General features: G+C 42.6%; 1 protein-coding gene across 1 annotated transcript in view; it reads left to right on the forward strand.

Annotated features, from left to right (window-relative positions):
* nell2a (neural EGFL like 2a) overlaps window positions 1–23,062 on the forward strand; it is a 91,035-nt gene that overhangs the window by 52,654 nt on the left and 15,319 nt on the right. Inside the window, exons 14-15 of the mRNA XM_034218737.1 lie at window positions 10,913–11,035; window positions 12,666–12,761. Of these exons, the coding sequence (XP_034074628.1) occupies window positions 10,913–11,035; window positions 12,666–12,761 (219 nt within the window). The remainder of the gene's footprint in view (window positions 1–10,912; window positions 11,036–12,665; window positions 12,762–23,062) is intronic.

Here is a 23,062-nt window from a genome sequence, read left to right on the forward strand (position 1 = left end):
ACACAACATAGAAACATTAAGAGCTGTTGGGGAAAAACAAAGTAACAATGAGATAATCCCAAATGGGCCTAAACCACTGTACAAAACAGATGTTAACACATTTAGTTTTTTTTAAATGTTGTTTGTAAAATTATTATCATTTTGGATAATGAATGCCTTTCATAGAGAGTGATAGTTAAGAGATGAAAGGAAACAAAGGAGAGAGAGTTGAAACTAAGTTTACTACTGCGATTGGACCATGAATATTGTAATTCCTCCCTAACCCCAAAACCCCAATAACAGCTCAGCCAAAAATTATACAATCCTCCAACGTTTCCAGGTTCTGTATTGAGCGAATATAAAGCTTTAGGGAATAAAATAAAAATACATAATTTTTGAGTACATGGACAGGTCCTTTGAAAACTGACTTTAAAGAACCAAGAAATCCTGAACTAGGGCCACCAGGTCAGGGTGGGTGGAGGGGGTCTGGAGGACGGGTTTTGGGCTGACAGCCCAGGAGCACAGCGGAGGGCCCGGAAGGGATCTCGGGCGGACAGCCCGGGGGCAAGGTAGAGTCCATGGAGGGGCGAAGACCACAGCGGGCAAACTCAGGGGGCGAGCATGAGGGCGAAGGCAGCGGCAGGAAGAGTCAGGAAGCCGAGCATGAGGGCGAAGACCGTGGCATCAGGGGGCCGGGCTCGAGGGCGAAGACCGCGGCTCCAGGGGGGCGGGCTCGAGGGCGAAGACCGCGGCACTCAGGGGGACGGGCTCGAAGGCGAAGACCACGGCTCTCAGGGGGTCGGGCTCGAGGGCGAAGACCAGACAGCTCCGGAAGCCGGGCAGGAAGGCGCTGACGGGAAAGCTCTTGAGGCCGGGCAGGACCCGGTGTCGGCCGGACAGGAACCAGAGCCGGTGGGATCCCCCACGGAAGAGGATGTCGGCGGGACCCCCAATGGGAAAGGACATGGAGCTGGCAGGACCCCCAGCGGAACCTCCAACGGCACAGGACACAGGGTTGGCAGGACCCCCGGCAGAAGAGTAGTCGGCGGGGCCTCCAACGGCACGGGACACAGGGTTGGCAGGACCCCCGGCAGAAGAATCGTCGGCGGGGCCTCCAACGGGACAGGACATGGAGCTGGCAGGACCCTCAGCGGAACCTCCAACGGCACAGGACATAGTGTTGGCAGGACCCCCGGCATAAGAGTAGTCGGCAGGACCCCCAACGGGACAGGACATAGAGTTGGCAGGACCCCCAGCGGAACCTCCAACGGCACAGGACATAGGGTTGGCAGGACCCCCGGCAGAAGAGTAGACGGCGGAACCTCCAACGGCACAGGACATAGTGTTGGCAGGACCCCGGCGGAACCTCCAACGGACCAGGACATTGGGTAGGGACTTGAGAGGGGACTCGAGAGAAGACTCGAGAGGGGACTTGAGAGGAGACTCGAGAGGGGACTTGAGAGGTGACTTGAGAGGAGACTTGAGAGGGATCTCGAGAGGAAACTTGAACGGAGACTTGAGAGGATACTTGAGAGGGGACCTGAGAGGAGACTCGAGAGGGGACTTGAGAAGTGTCTTGAGAGGGGACTCGAGAGGGACTTGAGAAGTGTCTTGAAAGTGGACTCGAGAGGGGACTCGTGAGGAGACTTGAGAGGAGACTCGAGAAGGAACTTGAGAGTTGAATTGTAAGGAGACTTGAGAGGTGACTCGAGAGGGGTCTTGAGAGGGGACTCGATAGGGAACTCGAGAGGAGACTCGAGAAGAGACTCGAGAGGGGACTTGAGAAGTGTCTTGAAGAGTGGACTCGAGAGGGACTCGTGAGGAGACTTGAGAGGAGACTGGAGAGGAGACTTGAGAGATGACTCGAGAAGGAACTTGAGAGTTGAATTGTAAGGAGACTTGAGAGGTGACTCGAGAGGGAACTGGAGAGGAGACTTGAGAGGGAACTGGAGAGTAGACTTGAGAGGGGACTCGAGAAGAGACTCGAGAGGGGACTTGAGAGGGGACTTGTGTCGGTCGGTACGCCGACAGGACACGGGGAGCTGGCGTCGGCTGGAGAGCCAACAGGAGATGAGGAGCTGGAGTCGGCCGGTACGCCGACAGGCCTCGGGGAGCTGCTGCTGCACACTTTCCCATTGCTGCTGGGCCCGGTACTGGGGCCGGAACCTTGGTTGCTGGGACCGGAACCATGCCGCTGGGGCCAGAACTGGGACCGGAATCATGGCTCTTGGGGCTCGGGCTGCTAGCCTGGACTTACGACTCCTTCTTTTAGAAGCCGCCTGAAGGCTCCGTGGACCTCCAAAAGCCAGACGAGTTCCAGAAAACGACTCCTGGACAGGAGCAGGAACTGGGGCAGAAGCACTGGTTGACTCCAGACGGAACACACCGAGACGTTTGTAGTCAGCACGCTGGAAATCACACACCCAGAGGAAGTTCAAAATCCAGCCAGGTAAGAATTTTACCAAGCCTGGTTTCTCCATAGCCAACCGGTGCGCCTCTACCAGAGCGGCCTCCTTCTGCAGAACACTGGACGCTCCCTTCCACTAATCATAGCAGCCAGCCAAATAAAAGGAAAAATGTTGTAGTTCCACCTCAAATGGATCATCTGCTGGGTCCATTTCTGGTTGGTTCGTACTGTCACGGTTGAGTGAAGGAAGCAGGACCCAAATGCAGATAACTCTGATAAACCTTTATTTCAAGGATAATGAAACCAACTCAGACAAAACAGAACACTCACCGGTGAACTCAGTCACCAACAAAAGACGAACCAACACTGAACACAGGAAGAAACAAGACTAAATACAGGGAGGGGTAATCACGAGACGAGAAACAGCCGGGCAGGGGAGGAGAAACACAAGGACAACAGGTGAACACAATCAGACAACTAGACACACCAGGGAAACTAACGACAGGAGGAAAAACACAGGGAAAAGGACCAGACAATAACCCAGGAGGAAAACATGACAGCAAACACCCAAACATACAAAACTACAAACGTGACATAACATGAGAATCGTGACACCTATAAAGGCTCTCTTCAAAGTAAAGGCTTTGTTATCTTGGCAAATGCAGGAAACTCCTATTTATTCTTTGCTTTTACCACCTGACATCCTTTGGGACATTATCTCATTAGCTGCGTTTGTAATTAAACTCTGTTTGAGTTTCAGTTTAGTCTCTGTTGGATCTTTGAATCACGTATAAAGTGAAGTTTTGTTCTCCTCTGTTTGTCTTGACTTGATTTCTATAACTTCCTGTAGCCTAAAGTCTCCTTTGGGTCTTACCCTGCTCCCCTTCCAGTAAATAATCAGTTGCATTCATTTCTCATGGCTCTATCTGCAGCTTTTCCAGAGTCATTTCTTATGATTACATTTTCCCACAGGCCAACAACAGCTTCAAAAAAACAATTTCCCTCAAAGAAAAATCCAAACTTGTCTCAAGAAAGAAAGTGCAGAAGGAAACATCCATTGAAAGTCAGTGTGCTGCTCTGTGATGCTAGTTCAAGCAGATACTTAGCATCTCATCTCGGGTGCAAGTTCATCAATGTTTGGGCTCAGGCTCTGAGCTGAGGAAACCCTCAGGATTGAGTGAAGGTAATAATAATAATAATATTAATTTTATATAGCGCTTTTCTGGACCCAAAGACGCTTTACATTTGGGAGGGGGGGTATACAAACAAAACAAACAAACAGAGACTAAGCCAAAAAGAAACAAAACACAACAGAAAAGCAGTCAGGAGGAAGTTGATTAAGAGGGGGGGGGCTTTATAGATAAAGAGTTGAAGAGGTGGGTTTTGAGGCGGGACTGGAACAGTGAGGGACTCAGACTCACGGAGGTCTTGGGGGAGTGAGTGTGTGCGTGCAATATACCGGCGGGCCAGATCTAATAGTAATTCGAAATCATCCTGCGGGGCCGAAATTAAATCCACCAAGGGCCTATTTGGCCCCCGGGCCTTGAGTTTGACACATGTGATGTAGAGTAAACACAATGTCATTCCACAGTGATGAGTGGCAGATCTGCCGCATTCCTCCGCAGTTGTTTGCAGCTTGTGAAACACGTTGCTAAGTAGCTCCCGTGTGGCATCATCTCTAAAGAGGTGGCCCTGTGCTGCATTTCTTCAGTGTCAGTAATTAAAAAAGCAATTTGCACCAATGCAAACTAATTCAGCGGCAGGCGGAGTAAAGGGTTTGAACGCCGGCGGATTTAGACCCGCAGCCTTCCTGCCGAGCCATTGGAGTTGAATAAAAGCCATATGACTCAGCAACACAACGCACACACTTTGAAAACTCCCCTTTCCTGCTCCACTGGGACCCCTGTGGTGTTTATTCTTCCTCTGTCAATGGAAATCAGGAAATAATAGAGCATAGTTTAAGGATTTGGGAGTCTTTATGAGCAGGTTTCTGAAAAAGCCTTAAAAAGTTAGAGATCAGGAATAGAAATGTAAGGCAATTACAAATGCACATTCATTTATTTTCTTGTGCTCTTGTGATTCCTTTAGAGAAAGAAACCTCGTGCGCACCTCAGTCTTTTTCTTTATTATCTTTAGACAGCCACTGTACCTTCTGTAATTTCTCTCACCATGTTTTCTCTAATCTCCTGAGCTGCGGGGCAAGTTGTATTGTTATACTCATTTGTCTTTCCTCCACTGTGTGCTCATTTCTCAGATTCACAATGAAGATTAATACCCTCAAACCCAGTGGATTAAACTGTGTCACATATATTTTATGTAGTTCCCTATTCAAATGCCTTCAAGTCACTGTGGTGGAATACACAGCTATGCGTCTTATATAAAAGTCAATTTGTGTGATTAAACCAAGGCTTATGCAGAGGCTTGATGTAATGACTTTTTCTCTGCTTCAGTCAAATTACCATCGCAGTCTCCCCATAGAGTTTAGACTATCAGCTCCCACATATCCACCATCAGAGGATGCTTGATTCCACAATCACTATTAGAGTCACATTTCACCTCTTAGCCATTCGAAAGATGTATTAAAGCCAAATTAGGTGTCAACAATAACATTCATAGTCCCTTGAATGAAAAAATAAAGCCTGAAAAACACACCAGGGTGCTTGTTCTTATCATGTTGACATGCTAGTTTCGTGTCCTATCTCTTATTTGCAGTAATTGACAATAAAAAAGGAAGGTGCTAAGCTAGTGGCTGCAGGAACGAGTGTTTATTAATAGCGATTGAACATCTGCTTCTGTTTGAAGAGTCCAAAGGAGTGCTGATTCCTCTTAGTTACCCGCAGAAGAAATATTACAGCTGTGGAAGGAAACATTAAACCCACCCCCCCATCAGTACCTATTGACATTTGTGCATTCACATGATGTACGAGCATCTTTATCATCCTCAATGGCTTCCACCAATTAACGAGTTGCAAACTCAGCAGAAACAATGTCCTGGTATTGATAGCCATATTTCCCACATGCATTACAGGGATGCGTGGAGAACCAGTGTGCCTAAGAGGATTAAGTTGACTGTAGTTCATTTCATGGCTCAGTGTTTATGTGCAGAATAGTGGATATAAAAGACTGATCCGCAGTTTTCAGCCTGGACGAAACAGCATGGAGCCGCTGGTTATATTTCTCCTCAGCTTGTCAGGGGGTCAGCAAGCTCAGACAGAAGTCCATATTCTACATCGAGATCCCAGCTGGTGGGTAGACTGCAACATGTGGACTTTATGTACTTGTTAAATGAAATATGTACTAAATGTCCTGACAGGGCAGAGAGCCTTTGGCTAAGGAAACATCCCTAACTTTTTCTGCCCTTTTCTTTGACTAGCACTTTATCCTTGATCTTGAAGGTCAAGTTTCTTCCTCTTTCTACCCCCTCTACTCTTGGTCTTTTCCCCAAAGGGCCTGAGGTGCTCCCCGCTTTGTGGGATTAGCAGCTAATCCATGAAAGGTAGCGGATTGGTTGTGCTCACCCTTTGAATGTTATTAAAGAAGGCTGTCCTGAGGTGTGCGAATGTGCTAGGTGTACATGTGCATGTGTGCGCTTCGGCCTGAGGTGTGTATGCAAGGTGTGAGTCTATTTTCTAATCCTGTGATAACCAGACCTGGGCCCCCGTGGCAGAACGGTGGAGGGAGGGCTGGGCAGAGGAGGGGATGAAAGGATGGACAGGAGCCAAGGTGGAGCAGGAGGTTCGACAATAACAGAGATCTGAAAGAAGACTTTCAGCCTGACAGCTCAAAGGCTATGGCATGGGGGGGATTTGGATAAACAGAGTCTTTGCCTCTTTTTCTGAAACCTCAAGAATTCTGTTCAAAGAAGGAAATTGCATCGGCAGTCTGACTCAGTAGAAGAAGAAACTAATAAGAAACATCTGGTGTATTTGGTATTGTAAGGAGCCCTATGGAGTTTTGTTGTTAGCAAATCAGTGTAATAAACACATTAAATACATTTTATTCCTAATTAGACATTTATTAAGCCAAACTAATAATACATTTTCCATTTTTGGCAGCTTTCAGTTTCCTTTTTACTTGCATTCTTGGCACTTACCTGAATTATTTAGTACATTACTGCCACAAAATGTCGATAAAAAGTGTGAAATGAAGTCCAGACTTCAAATAATTGATACATACTATCAGAACTTCATGCTCTGGCAATATTGCCAATTATTATTATTTATTTTTTCTATCCCCTTTCAGACTTCTTTTTTCTTGACATACTGTACGTATCATAAAATCATTGTCCTTTCAGCTTTTCAGTGTTGTGAAGTTCTAGTCGAGGCAACAATGTTTTCAGGAAAGCAGCCGCAGGTCAGTCTGAGGCTGGTGTTGTTGTGGCAGAAGGTGGAGGGAGTCGAGCAGGAGGACAAAGGGCCAGAGAGATCCCTGGTGACAGGCTGAACATAATTGATTGTTTATCCGTCTACAGCCTGAGCGGCAGCAGTCAGCTAGGAACTACCTCGCAAGCACAACACACACACACACAACCACACACACACACACACACACACACACACACACACACACACACACCAACACACACACCACACACACACACACACACACACACACACACACACACACACACACCACACACTACCCACACACACCACACACACACACACACACACACACACACACACACACTTTAGGTAATTTAATTTGTGTTTGAATTCCTAATAAATATAAAAACCAGTAACTACTCAAAACTCAAGGTTCATAGTGATCACACACACACACACACACACACATACACACACACACTTTAGGCATTTAATTGGTTTGAATTCCTTAATAAATAGAAAACAAGTAACTACTCAAAACTCAAGGGTCAGAGTGATCACACACACACGCACAACACACACACACACACACACACACACACACACACACAAAGCACACACACACCACACACACACACACACACACACACCACACACACACACACACACACACACACACACACACACACACAACACACACACACACACACCACACACACACACACACACACACACACACACACACACTCACACATTCACACTGATGGATAGCTGTTCCTGATTCTGGCAGATGTGGACCTTGTGAAAAAAACCCTCCTCACCTCATTTTCTTTCCTCTCCCCTGTGCTCCTGTTTTTATATGCCCATGAGCACACTTTAATTCTGCCCAACAGCAGGTGTGTGTGTGTGTGTGTGTGTGTGTGTGTGTGTGTGTGTGTGTGTGTGTGTGTGTGTGTGTGTGGTGTGTTTGTGTGTGAGAGTGAGTGTGTGTGCATGTTTGAGATGCAGCGACAAGAGCAGAGCGGCAGGCCCCTTTCTAAGTGCCCTTCAATCCATCTCTCACACATGCACACATACATCATACCCCTCGATGGAGGAGCTCATCACAATGTCACTTTCAATTTGGATGAGCCCCACGGTCTGTTCAGGAGATATAATGGATTGGATGATGGCAGGGAAATGGATGATGCAGCTCAGGTCTCCTGCAACAAGAATTCACATGTATGATCCTCTCACTCTCCAGGTGCCGTCTCTCAGTCCTCACCGTCTTTCCCAATAGCACGCATTTCATGTGCCCAAGTTGTTGAGAAATTCCCTAAAACTAGGTATACACTTATTGTATGTGTGTGGTTGTGGAAGGTTCCTGATATTTGCTTAATGTGTCTACAATGTGTCCAAGAGGAAATGGTTGAGAGAAGTTTGTTTCAGTCCCCTGCCAGGCGAAGTATGGACCACACATTCTGAAAAATAATGAGAAACAGTCCAAACTGTTGCCCCCAGATTAGCACTGAAGTCTTTGTGTTTGTGTTTTCAAGAATCCTGACCTTCTCTAAGAGATTCAGTGTCCTTTCAACAGCCTTGAAAGTTCTCCCTCTACTGTAAACTCATGATAACACAACATGAAAAAATAGTCTGGCTGAATTACTAAATGTTTCTCAAACACTGTTAGAGAGAGAGAGCTCTTTTGCAAAATACTTTTCATGTTTGTTTTATGTTTTGCATCCCCGGGAAATACTAGTTTCCGAAGGTTAACGAAGGTTAAAAGAGGGTGCAGAAAGTTTTCCGCATTTCAGCTGACGTGGTGCTCGGTAAGCAAGTTCTCATCAGAAAGCAATATTTGTGTGAATCTCCTTAATACAATACACAATATTCATCTATTGTGTGTCTCATAGGGATAAAGATCTGCCTTTGTGTTCGGAGGCAGAGGAAGGGTGTGTATTAAGGGTTCCTGTTCATAAAGCAAGGGAAGGGGATTTAATGATGCACACGTTCTTTACATGTTTCCGTTTAAGTCTTAAGCCACCATCATATGAGGTTTCCATCGTTTTTCCAGTTACAATATCTTTGTTGCAGCAGGGATTTAAAATAAAAATGAAATATAAATCTCACTATGTTAAAACTCATGTATCAGAAGGGTTCAGTAAGGCAGCACAGTATGTCTGACTTCAGTTTAAGGGTTGTACACATTTACCTGATGTTTTTCACACAGCAGTAAAGGTGATCCAGTTGGTGGTAATAGAAAATATGAAAATAAATATTGTGTAATTCAGGATATGAACTCCTGACACTCTTTTGACAGTTACATATTATGTCATTTCAGGTCAGTAAACGTCCAGATCTAGCAGCCTCTGTAGAAATCAGATAACATTTATCTGAGGCTCACAGCTTCTTGACAATAAAATGCTAAGTGGAAACACCCGGGGTCTGATGGAATCATAAAAAACTCCACTGCAGCATCACATGTATTCTTTTAGGAGGCCTATTGATACATGATTGTTTCATTCTTTAAAAAATAAAATACGACGTGTGTGAGAGTACTTATCAGCAGTCTTATAAAAGTAACACAAGATGTGGGATATAAAATGACAAGAAGACAACTTTAAAATAAAGTTGTATCCACCATTAGGAAACAGTCGCCTGTAGAAACTACCATAACGTCAGTACATCAAAATAAATGCTCTGTTACAAGTAAAAGTCCTGCATTGAAAATCCTATTCAAGTGAAATTAGTACTACCAAAGTATACTTAAAGTACAACAAGTTAAATCACTTATGATACACAATTATCCCTTATCAGAATAATGTATATTTCTGCTTCATAATTATTGATGCATAAATATCTTAATCATTTGAATGTTCAAGCTGGTATAAATGTAGACTCTGACATCAAGTGAAGGAGAAATATGAAGAAGCATATAATGGAGATACTCAAGTAAAGGAAGTATTATTATAAAATTGTACATAAGTAAATGTACTTGGTTACATTCCACCATTGAACAACAGATTACAATAAACTATTTTAGTTTGTTTTGTACACTACAGTACATCTCATAACTTCCTAATCCCACTCCTTGTATTATAATCCTTTAAACGTTTATGTGGGGGTTTACAGTAGACTTTATGGTGCCATTTCCATATTTAGAATTATTTATACACCACAAAATGATATAATTATATATATTTTAAGTCAATACAATGTTTATTTTACTCCGTATATGAAGTCTATCACACGTCTCTCCCATTTTTCTCACATTACAGCAGTTTTAACATGTTCTGCTCTTTTTCCACACTGGATTTATTTATTTTATTCAATTTGCACCATAACTATATTTTCTCTTGGACTGTTTGGTTTGTTTAGCAGTAAAGTAGATTATTCTCCAGACCTTTATTACATTTTGCTTCCTCAGTGTCTCCAGATAGAGGGGATGAGATTGGTTTGCCACTTGGATACAGTATGTTGTCATGTGCTGTAGCCATCAGTCAGGCTTGTCAGTGGGATATCCATAACAAACCATATCACTAACGCCACAGCCGCAGCAATGAAAGGGATTCATTGTGCCAAAGGGATATTTTGTTAATGCTTGTGTGAAACTCACAGAAAAACGTTTCTCTTTGTACTCAGTTTCCAATTGTGCATTGTACAACATTCAAAGTAAATGCCAATGTCTCGTGAATGCCAAACCAACATGCCTCTTTAATGTAAACATGAATGTGCAAATGAAGGAGTTTATTTTCAGTTTAAAACTCAGATTCATCATGGGGACTGTTCACATTGTGCCTAAAATAACACCAAATGACTGCAAAACATCTGAAACAATTCATTATGACAGATCGCAATGGGAGATGGAGAAATAGCTCATCCTCCAGTCGGCTGTTTGTCACTGATGTCTTAGTACCACACTCGCAGCTGTCTAACTATCAAGTCATTTAATCCAAGACTGAGTCTCAAATGTTTTTTTTCCGTGATTGAAAAATAAAACAAATTACCAGCTGGGTGCCATCATTCTTCATTTTTACAAGTAAAATAAGCATTTTATTTAGTCAAGTGTTATTTTCTTGATAAGAGTAGTGTACAGATGTGAATATAATGACACCGTCTGAACATTAGATGAGAAAACAAGTTTCACTGCTACATTTTTCCACCTGTTACAGTTATATATGAGGGTTTTTTGAAATGACGTCTGTTGTGTTTACGTCTTCAGAGCATGACGAGTGCCTCAGCGGGCTCCACAACTGCGATGAGAACGCCCTCTGCTTCAACATGGTCGGAGGCCACAGCTGCTCCTGTAAGCCGGGCTACACCGGCAACGGGACCGTGTGCAAAGGTAAGCTCCAATTGTTCTTAGACCACATTGCAACTCATGACTTTAAGTCAAAGTTAAAGTCAACTTTAATGTCAATCTTTCAGTTTGTGTGTACAGACAGAGAGATCGAAATACCGTTTCCTACAATCTCAAATACAAATATATATAAAAATATGTATACAATATATATATCCTATATATACACAATCAACAGACGCATTTATACATATGCACACATTAAGATAAAAGCACAACAATCAATATACAAAATAACAGTCACTTCAATCTCTTTTGGTGTGTGATACTCTCTGAGTGTGTGTGGGGTGTTATAGTCCAGAGGGGGAGGGAAGGGAGAGAGTTCAGCCTCCTGAACCTATGTCTTCTCTCCCAATAAAGTCAGCCACCAAGAATGTTACCTCCAAAAACACACTGAAGGTTTTTAGAATCATCCATCCAGAAGAATTAACCATAAATATAAGGGATTTTACTCAAACGTGTTGTAGTAAAATGATCATATAATGAGCAATAAAACATGAAATGGATTCCTCTAAATGTAAATCACACAGTCTTTTGTCTTCAGGGAGACCATTAAACACAGCCTTTTCTAAAGCTATTGTTATGTACTGCAACTTAACTGTACACATAACATTCTCTTTTATTTAAAGTGATCTTCATATAAGGCTCTACACTAGTTGTTTACTTGGTGATCTCAGTTTTCAAAGAACATATGTTCGTAATTTAGGATATTTGAAGGTACCAGACCTTTTTTCAGCGTCATGAATTTAACAGTGTAATCATGCAAAACAATGTAGGAGTTTCCTGCAAAATGTCTCAACTAACAATCTTTCTATTGAGCTGTTCCAAAATCACATACATGTTCAGGTCCATGTCACTACCAAGAGTATTGTGGTCCAGTGTCACCTGCATTCGGTGAAACGCCTTCAGTGACCCGGGTTTATTGAGTGCCTGTCTCTGTGTTTGGTCCTATTTGTAATCTCTGCTCTTACTGGAAAATCGACTTGGCCTTAGGTCGTTAATTAATCCCTTCATTAGAAATCTATTTAAAGGAGAAGCGCTGATTTTACACATACAAATCAGTTGACTTGTTATCGCCAGTATACTTGTATAATCTGTTCTATGACGCAGACAACAGGCCAAAACCTTAAATGATTCAGTTTTATTTTGAATAAGAAAGAATTCCAGAAGTTGTTAATCAAAATAGTTTCACATTTTTCTGTAAATCGACTGATTCGCAGAACTGAATAGCCCCTTGAACAAAATGTAAAGCACTCTGTGATACTGCTACCACTGCATAGAGCATCTTTTCTTACTACTTCTTACTCTGGGGAGCAGCATATAATGGTGCATATATTTAATTTATTTCAATTGTATTCTGTCAGCTTCAATGACATCTCTGTGTTTTGGGGATACATTAACCAACATTCTTCACATTGATAATGAACATTTTAAATTAACCTTGGTGAGATGCATTAATCATGCAAAATAATATCGTGAGAGCATGTAATGAATCACACCACCAAATTAGCTCTTATTCTGTATGCAAATACATATGCTACTGCTGGTCTAATTACATAGTTAATGGTCGTTAATCTTTGTGAGTAATGGCTCTTCTCCTCTGGTCTACCTCTAGCCATGTGTGACGGATTGTGCCAGAATGGGGGAACCTGCGTCTCACCTAACAACTGCGTTTGCCAGCAAGGATTTACTGGGAAGAGATGCGAGACAGGTACGAGTTTATTTTAGTTGCACTCCTACGTTTCCTTCCTCAAAAATAGCTCAAGGAAGACTTATAGCTGAATGTGCGATAATTGACAAAAAAACGGAAGAAGAGGTAAAGTGAGATAAAATCTAACAAAAAAAGGACGAAGGGGAAGCTAGATCACTGCTGAAGGGAACTTAAGATCAAAGATTTAGTTATCTTGGCATATCTTTATATATATTTATAGCTATATTTGTTAGTTGTCCCAACAAAAGAGCTGAAATGTTTCCTGTGCTTACGCTCTGCTTTATTCCCGGTGTGTGTTTATTTCTATGTATTTGTGGCTGTGTGTTCGTCGGTGTGTGTGTGTGTGTGTGACTGTGTGGATCCGGGTTCCATGGTGAATAATAGGCTTGTACCTCTTCCAAAGGCCTGATGGAGGATTTGAACTGCAGCTGCAGCAGTATGGGAATCACCTCATATCACAACCAACATTAATCATTGTGGCATTCCTCCTCATATAGGCTCCGTACCACAAACAAATTACAACTGCACAAACTCCTCATGCAAAACATCTGATAGTGCATGATAGCCTAACTGAGTATTAAGTCGGCCTGTGTTTATAGCAAAGACCGTATCACTGCTCGCTCTCTTGCATGGAAATATGTCAATGCTGTGATAAGACTCGGGGCTTTAGATTCTGTTCAGTGTGTTTTCCCCTGCAGTGCTGGTGATTTAAGGTAACCAAGAAAGGCTGTAATCCTGTTGGTTGTACTAGGTGCACCATATGTCTTATCTACAGCAGCAGAACCTTTCTCATAACCCGTTTCAACCTTTGGCGGCGTGTCCTTGAGGAGACAAGCGGCCGAGCTAATATAAAGTCAAGTCATGACAGTTGTGTGTGTGCTTGTGTTGGGGTGAAGCAAACGGAGCCTCCCTGCCTTGCTCATTGGTTCAGGTATTGATTGCACATAAAGGACCCTTTTTTACGAGGCGTCTTTTTTTACTGCCAGTCTTAAAGTAAATGAATTTCCTCATGGTGCTGCTCTGGGATGCTGAGGAAGGCTAGTGTGTGTGTCTGTGTGTGTGTGTGTGTGTGTGTGTGTGTGTGTGTGTGTGTGTGTGTGGTGTGTGTGTGTGTGTGTGTGTGTGTGTGTGTGTGTGTGTGTGTGTGTGTGTGTGTGTGTGTGTGTGTGTGTGTGTCTGTGTGTGTGTGTGTGTGTGTGTGTGTGTGTGTGTGTGTGTGTGTGTGTGTGTGTAGCCACTGAGAATGTGTGTTAACACCTAACCATAATGACTTATCCTCCTCCCCATTTTGCAGCAGAGAGGGTTCTGAGGACCTCGTCCCTTAGTAATGGCACGGTCCAGGCAATCACACATTTCATTACCCTCCATAGTGTTTTAGATCCCTGCCTTTCTCTCTTTGTCTCTTTCTCACTCTCTTTTGTGAGTGTCCCTGTGTATCAAAGAACAGTCATTGAATAGTCAGTCAAAGGAGAATTCTTCAAAATGTACCGCAGCCTAGTCCAAGGTGATTCTATTCATCTCTCGGTATCTCAAAAGCTCTACAAATTAGGAAATGTTTTGTAGGAGAAATTACTTTGTAGCAGAGTAGGTTTGTTTTTCACACTTCCATTTGCATCAGATCAGTCATATCAAGGTTAGATTTGAGGAAGGTTTTTCTTCTTAAATAGAGGATACAAAGGGATTTAATTCCCTTGAAAGTCAAAGCATTCGTTAAAGTATAGAATGTAAAAAGCCCTTATTATAATGACTTCATGAAAAATAAGACGTAATAACACGTAGCTGCGGAGCCAAGTCCTACTCAGGGTCAAACAATCTCACATAGACAAGTGAATTTGTTCTTTTGTCTCCCTCATTTCCCTAATGGCAGTGTTAAATATATATACTTTGTTACAGTTTATTTGTAAAGGATGAATAATAATACTTCATCACGAAAATGAAGACACATTTTCTTGAATAATTTTTCATTTGATTGAAATGCATCAGGAGCATCTCCTTTGTGTAACATGTCTTTCATATCCAAGAAGCACTTCCTTATTTGTTTTCTATCTATGTGATATCTCATTTGAAGTTCTGGGAAAAAAACAAATGGTAGCTGTATCTAGCCGTGCAAATACATTTGGTTCTGTCTTTGAGAAAGCTGCCTTCACCCCAATTTATGTAGGTGAATGTAATGGTGTTTATTGTGCTCACAACATTAAAAATGTAATTCAAATCAACCTGTATCAACCATAGGTATTATTGATATATTACACCATTGTCCTTTCTGTTTCAATCATACTGCTGAAATGTTAGAAATATAGTAGCTCCCCACTTTCACCAGGTATTTTGCAGTCCAACAGTATAATAAATCCTTGGAAATGTACTGTTTAAATTAATTGCAAATCATTCAATACAAAAATACAATTTTGAATGAAGACGCAAATTTGATCTTAGAGCAAGGCAACAGAGTAGCTTCTCAGACACAACCGAAAGCAGGGCAAAAAAAAGCTAGCCTTGCTCTTTCCAAATGTAAAACATCTCTTAGATTAACATTAACATAACACATTATTGTGGGGGAAACTTCTGAAGCAATTGGAGTCAGGACTCAAAGAGAGACACGAGGAGAGCTGGAGCTTTGATGGCAAACACTGACGGTTTATTTGGAGCTTCGGCCGGAGAATTCACAAGACATGTCACGGGCCACAAGTTGAACACAACGGTTGAGATGCCACAATCAATTCTGAAGAACCCTCCTGTAGCTCGATGTTTTAACTAGTTCAGAGTCTAATAATCAACATTCTTCAATAGATAGACTAAACAGCTGAGGGACACTGAATCACATTTGTTGTCGCTTATGGCTCGAGGTCATCTACAACCCCGAGAAGGATGTGTTCCAGGTGTCCCACAACAATAACTATCTCTGACCGAGAGTTGCCCGGTCACAAACTGGTAACAACAACAAAATGCTAGGGCAGCCCCTCCTTAGGGAGATAGCATGCTGCCCAAGGCTGGGCATCTGCGTCAGAGGGCAAAAGGTAAACATCTATGGAAATTATTCCCTGAAAGTTATATCTTGGATGTTTATAGAATACAATTGTTTTCGGGGTATAATGTGTGGAGTCAGTGAAGGCTATAGGAAGTCACATCTTACCATTCTTTGAAATCTATCTTCATGGCTACAGTATCATATTTAATGTACAAATATGAGGGCGGCATCCATTTTCTAATTTCAACAGTCAACCCACTGTTTATTGTAAACTGTCCCTTTAAATGTGAACCCTTAAAGCTATGAGATGAGCCTCAAAACTGAATATCAATTTACCCCCGTTGAGTGGAGTCCAATAAATTAAAAACATTAGTTTTACTGTAACATTGGTAAACCAAAACCAAAAATGTGACTAGAAACATCTTGTTGCAAAAATGTTTCTTCTCCATAAATACAGACATTTCTTCCTTAATCACACCATATTGGCATCAGGGGATGAAAGTTGGTTGCACAGGGACCAGTCTGTTTTTACATTCCTCGCTACTTATCATTGAGGCTGATTAGAATTTGGGGTTTGGGGAACACAAACAATCCCTCACATGCGAGCACAGTCTCTCGCACGCTTCATATGCCTCAGGTGACAAGATGTTTGTCACCACAGCTGCTGCTTCAGTGTGTACATCTTTGCCCCTCCTCTCTAACTATCACATCAGAATCAGTGACAGCTTCAGCACCATCCTCCTGTGTTTTATTTTTTCCTTAAGGTTTTGTAGTCCAGTTCCACCGTCAGGGGTCCCATGCTACAGGACCAAAGCCTCCGGCAGCATTTAGAGACTTCAGCAGTCGTTCAGTGTGAGAGGGGGAGTCCGTCTTATTGTCTCTTCACAGCTTGACAGGAGCTCCCACTGTGGCAAGTGTCGACTGGAGGAGCTCACAGAGATGTATGGAGGTTAATGTACTGTTGGATATTCTGCTCTACTGGTGGGTAGAACGGGAAGGAGGAGGGGCGATGAGCGCAGTAGTTTGGGGAGAAGAGATGGAGATGTAGGAGGAGAGTGACTCGAAGAGGGAGAGGAAGAGCAGTAACGACCAGGGGGGGGGGGGGGGGTTGAGAGGAGGGTGAAGTGGAAAGGAAGATACAGAGATGTTGGGGGAAAAACTGACAGATGCGGCGATGGAATGGAAAATGCAAGAAGAGAGATGGGTGGTGAGGGGCCATGGGTTAGTGAGTTTTTCTCTGCATTTGGATGCGGAATGAGGCTGGAGGAGTCGGTGCGGCAGGCGGAGGAGAAGCGGAGCTGGCTGGATGAACATGGAAAAGCTTTCACTAAGTCTGAGCTCCCCACCCCCAGAACCCTGCGAGCTTTTAGAGGCCTCCCCCGGGACGCCACCACTCCTGCTGCTGCAGACTGACAGCCTGTCATAAGACACCGAACAGGAGCGCTTCAAGTCAGTGCGGATAGACACACACACACCTACGAGCACACACACATTTCCGTAAGAGAAGACACTAACAGTTTTCCACATTGTCAACCTGCCGTCCCATATGGATTGTCGCACGTCGATGTGTTGTACTGTAAATATGTGTAGTCTGTAATTGTACAGTGTGTGTTAATATTTGTTATGGTCTTTTTAGTGACTGTGTGTGTGCGCTTGGTGGTTTGTCATTACCATTCAGGGGGAAAGGATGGGGAGGGACAGGGGACACGCATTTCTGACAGACGGACACCAGCTAGTGGAGAACTCTGACACATCATGAATTATGCAGAGCCCAGCTGCAGCAGGGCACATACACTTCATACGGGGATATAAATGTACGCAGGGCCAGCCATGTAATGTGTGCCCCGAACATGCCGCATTTTCAATATGGTTGCCTCAGGCTAGCTCCATTCTTTATACGGCTTTTGTGAGAGATGGCCAAAAGCTGTAATATGAGGTTTATTTTTCATCGAAATGGAAGTCCATTTTCTTCCCTGTCTTGGAGAAATCCAGCATAAAAATGTGCTACTATACTTATAAGAATGATGGAAAGTAAAAAACTGAATGTGTGTTGAAGCCCAAATTGATTTTTGTTTTACCTACTAATGCTCAAATGCCGGATCAAATGAGTGAGTTTACTATATTGTGATTGATCACCAACAAATACATTTATTTGATTAGCTCAAGTCAATACCTTGTTGAAATTGACACCATTTTGTTTTATATTTCAGTCATATATGTTTTCCATTTAATTTGGTTTTCATGCTCCATGTAATTTATTTTGTGACTTGAACCTCTCCACAGAAATGTTGCCCAATATTTTTGCCCCAGGCATTATATCTCAATATAGATTTACGAGGTTTCAATACATTTTAAATGTGTGTCTAAAAAGAGCATTCAAGAGCAAATATAAATGCTACTTAACCTTCGCTGTCCATCGTAAAGGGTACAATTTATAATAACTTTACATTAGCCGTTATAGATACTTAATAAACCTATGCCTCTAATAAATGCAAAGCATGAATGAAAAAAAAGGAAATAGAAACTTGAGTACATTATGTTAATTTAGCCCAACATAAAGCACACAATCAGAGCTGCAACATTTAATAAGTTACATGAAAGAGTTATTTAGCTTCCAATTGTGAGGATGATTTAAAAAAAACTGGTAGCAAATAACACTACAATAATAAAAGAGGGGATATAAAAAAGAGAACACAAAAGATCAGGAGGTGCAAAACAGATACAAAAATAAAAACGGATTAAATGAAAGTACTGTATATTAATTTAGTGTAGCCACATCCTGTAGCTTACACCCCTGTCTATCATTACATTACATTACATTGCATTTAGCTGACACTTTTATCCAAAGAGACTTACAATAAGTGCATTCGACCAAGACGATACAAAACTTGAAGAAAACAGAATCATATAAGTACAGTACATCAGGTTTCATAGAGCCAAAACATTTCAAGTGCTACTCAACTGGCTTTAGATAAGCCAGTCCGTTATTAGTATATAAGTGCTTTGTTAGCAATTTTTTGTTAGTAATTCTATCGCTCGAAGTGGAGTCGAAAGAGATGAGTTTTCAGTCTGCGCCGGAAGATGTGTAAGCTTTCTGCTGTCCTGATTTCAATGGGGAGCTCATTCCACCATTGTGGAGCCAGGATAGCAAACCCACGTGTTTTCACAGCATGGTACGCAAGTACCATTGTCTTGAAGTAGATTCTAGCAGTTACTGGAAGCCAGTGAAGTGAGCGGAGGAGCGGTGTGGTGTGGGAAAATGTTGGAAGGTTGAAGACCAGACGAGCCGCTGCATTCTGAATGAGCTGCAGAGGTCGGATGGCACATGCAGGAAGACCAGCCATGAGGGAGTTGCAGTAGTCTAGGCGTGAGATGACGAGAGCCTGGACCAGAAGTTGCGTCGTTTTCTGGGTCAGGAGGGGATATATCCTTCTGATGTTGTAAAGAGTGTATCTGCAGCAGCGGGTTGTCGTAGCGATGTTTGCGGTGAAGGACAGGTTGTTATCTAGGATCACACCCAGATTCCTTGCTGTCTGAGTCGGGAAACAACAGAGGGGCCGATGTTGATTGTTAGGTCAAGAGTGGGACAATCTTTTTCCGGAAGGAAAAGCAGTTGAGTTTTGTCAAGGTTGAGCTTGAGGTGGTGAGCAGACATCCACTGAGAGATGTCTGCTAGACAAGCAGAGATGCGTGCGACGACCTGGGTCTCTGAGCGGGGAAAGGACAGAATTAATTGGGTGTCGTCAGCGTAGCAGTGGTAAGAAAAACCATGCGGGCTAATGACTGATCCAAGCGAGTTTGTGTACAAGGTGAAGAGGAGGGGACCAAGGACAGAGCCCTGAGGGACCCCTGTAGTTAATTGACAAGGGTCGGACTCGGACCCTCTCCAAGTTAACCTGTCAAAGAGTAGTCGTCACTGTGAAGGTTGTGTTGGATACCTTTGCTGTGGGTGCCTTTGCATAACCAATGAACATAAGAATGGTAATGGGAATAGACAGGTGTAATCATGCACAAGTCATGACCATTTGATGCAAATCAATGATTTTAAAAATGTTTCCCTGAAAAAGAGGTTAGAGATATTCGTCTTGTCCTTAGTCATTTCCATCTCCTCTACAGTATATACCCCTACAGGGCTATTTATTTATTTATTGTTTAAAGATCTTCACTCATGTTGCATAAAAGACCACTTTAAACACAGTTTAAAGTATTGCAGTTATCACTAAATAAAACATGTTGCAGTTACATCATAAAGATGTGTCAGCAGGAGAAAGAGTGTTTTTTTACAATGCTTTCAAAAAAATTCCTCAGAAATGTAAGAAGATTTAAAACAAGGGCTTGATGATCCTCTTAGCTTTTATATCTTTCTTTTAGGAAAAGGACTGTAAAAATGTTCTACCATCCCATAGCCCCTGCGTGAAATAATTGGACAGAACATCTGTGAACATCCCTTTCTGTTCTGGCCCCAGACGCGTTTGTTGACTGAATTTCTGAACCGCTCCTATGAGATGAATTGGGAGGTAGAGTTTGTATTTCTTTTTATTTTCAGCTCATTATCTTCTCCTTTCAAGCCCCTCTAAACTTGTTATGGTGCTTTGCCACCAGTTAAAATCCTCTGTCACTGCTGTCAGTTATGTTACTAATGGCCATCTCTGGCGTCCTTGGATGGCCTCTTCAACTTCTCAGAGGACGCTTTGGGCTGCTTAAGGGAGATGCTGAGGATGGACACCTCTCCTTTCATCTTTTAATTCATCTACAATCTCATGTCCTCAAAAGCACTTTTTATCATCAGCCGCACTGAATCACACGTAGGCTAGTTTAGCATCAACAAAGATTTGTGAGGACAAGGAGAAAGGGAAAGATTTGATGTTTGGTGTTAATGATGCAATTTGGATGTGTGACTCCTACACACTCCTGGAGGGTTATATTCACAAGCATCACCAGGGACCCCTGCCTGGCATGTTACACCTACACTGTAAATTGATGTTTTATTGGTAGTAAAAAAATTCATTTTCTCAAGTCGAGATCATTTAGCAGCACACTTCTTCCAAAGTGAGATGCTCATAAAGAGACGTGATCTAAGGAAAGGAGCGCTTTGTTTATGCGGGTAAAACGGGGCCTTTTCATCAGAGCTTCCATATTTAACTCAATAATAAATTCGTTTTTGCCACCTTTTTTCTGACTTTACAGCTCTATAAGGAAAGACCTAAGAGATAAACGAAATTTTCAACAGCACACGATAAGTGAGGAAAGGAGAAGGTATTTAATTGTTGGGTGATAGCAGAGGAGATAAGAAGAGAGGAAAAGAGGGACCAAAAAAGAAGACGATTTATTATGAGATTTAAAAATGGAACAGAAGAAATAGCAATGAAGACGAATATGAGGAGGATGGGAGGAGACAATTTGGTTTTCATTGAGTTCATGAGGAGACTTTGAGAGAAAAGGACTGTGGAGCCCCGAGGTCATGCTGGCATATCGACTAGAGAGCTGAACAGGGCCAGACAAACAATTTGTTCCCTCAGACCTCATTTACATTGATGTGGAGCTCCAGAAAGCTTGTCAGAGTTTTAGATAAAAACACAGAGTCGATGTTGCTGACTGAAAGATAGACAAAACAACATATTGACAAAGAAACAGACAGCCAAACACTAAGACAGACAGATGGAACAAGCAGATAAATGTCGGCTTACACGTGCAGGCTTAGTCTGGGTTAAAATGCACAGGACACAAGACTGTTGTATAACTTTAAACAGCGAGGGCCACAGCGTGTATTACAAAATGGTAGGAGAGGAAACAAACCTCACAACCTCATCACAGTTGATGTCTCCCCTGGGCGCCTCCCACCCGACTCTCAGGTAGTGAATATTTAAAACCATATTAATTTTGTTCTCCTCTTGACAGCTCCCATGATGCATTGCCACAGCTCTCCCTTTCTCTTGCCTTTGCTCCACGATTTACCCACAAGGCCTAGGGGTCTGTGACTGTTGAAGCTCAAGCGGCTTGTTTAAGCACAGTGATTATGTTTTCATTATTTATTTAGAGACGGCCTTACAAAGCCCTCACTCAGTCACCCATAATTAGTGTGTCTTAATTAGGCCCTGCTAATGGCCGGAGCTGTCATTTAGCTCGGTGCAACCTGCTGCTTCTACCTAAAGGACACATCTCCCAGGGATAGCGCTCTGCTGTAGCTGCTGCACTGCAGCAAACCCAACCGGACACTCGACAGATACATTGTTTTAAAGGTCAATGGAAATTGAACTGCATGTTTTCCTGTGCTGCCGCCTAAAGATCTGCCGTGTAGATTGCATGTACTGTACCCTTTGGAGGTAAATCAGTATCTAAAAGTCAAGTCATATTTTGTTGTTGTTGTTGCAAGCATCTATGTTTTCATCTGTCAGATGGAGTGTTTGTTCTTTGCATGTAGACACTTGTGTTTGCATAAACCAGTGTATCTCCTGGGTGTATTATTGACTTACAGTGAGACTGAGAGCCTATAAACAACACAAAAAGACTTTGAACTGCAACCTGCATTAACTTCATAGTAAAAGTCTTTCTTATCTACAATCATGGACACAGTCTTGTATGCTCCCAAACAAAATCAGTCCAAGAAAAATGCACAGTTTACAGACTTTAGCCAGCGTGGTGTCTTAATGGCGATACAGATATAGCACATTGAAGTATACATGTTGAAGAGATATCAGTCTCTGTATAGCTGCTAAGTAGTGCACTGTGCTCACCAGCAAGGTAACCGTTGTAAGTGCGGCTTGAAATGTCGCTGCTAACACGACTCCTTGGCTTATATAAACAGAAGATAGCAGTTACCAGCAGAGGTTTGTTGTGTCTTGGTGCCCCTGCTGCTCCAGCTGTCAATCATCCATCCTCCCACTCTCAGGCCTGCTCACCGATGGACCATTTCTAATATCTCCGTAAAAACTCCTCTTTCAAAACATGAAACAATAGTTTTCTTTTGCATGATTTATTGGTGGAAGAATGTTATAAAGATGGTGATATAAGTTGTACTTCAGAGGGAGGAGTTGTACAGCTATAGGTAAGTGATACAGAGTGATTGCATTCTGTATGCGCTCGCAGCTACCGATTGTTCACAAGGCTCGTTTCCAATTTACCATGATTACTCATCCACTCTCCCACTCAAGTGATGCAGATATGGATTTGCGTTCCAGTGCCTGTTTTATCTTCAGGAACCCAGTGTGTAACTCAATTTGCCTCGGGATTCATGATGATTGATTGATTACTTGGATTGCTCTTTCTCTTAATGAAGACTGAGGACCAGTGACAATCACTCCATTACACTTTACTGTACATAAAAGAGCAGGGTTCA

This window comes from Gymnodraco acuticeps, unplaced genomic scaffold (genome assembly GCF_902827175.1).
Source record: "Gymnodraco acuticeps unplaced genomic scaffold, fGymAcu1.1, whole genome shotgun sequence".
Classification (NCBI taxonomy): Eukaryota; Metazoa; Chordata; class Actinopteri; order Perciformes; family Bathydraconidae; genus Gymnodraco; species Gymnodraco acuticeps.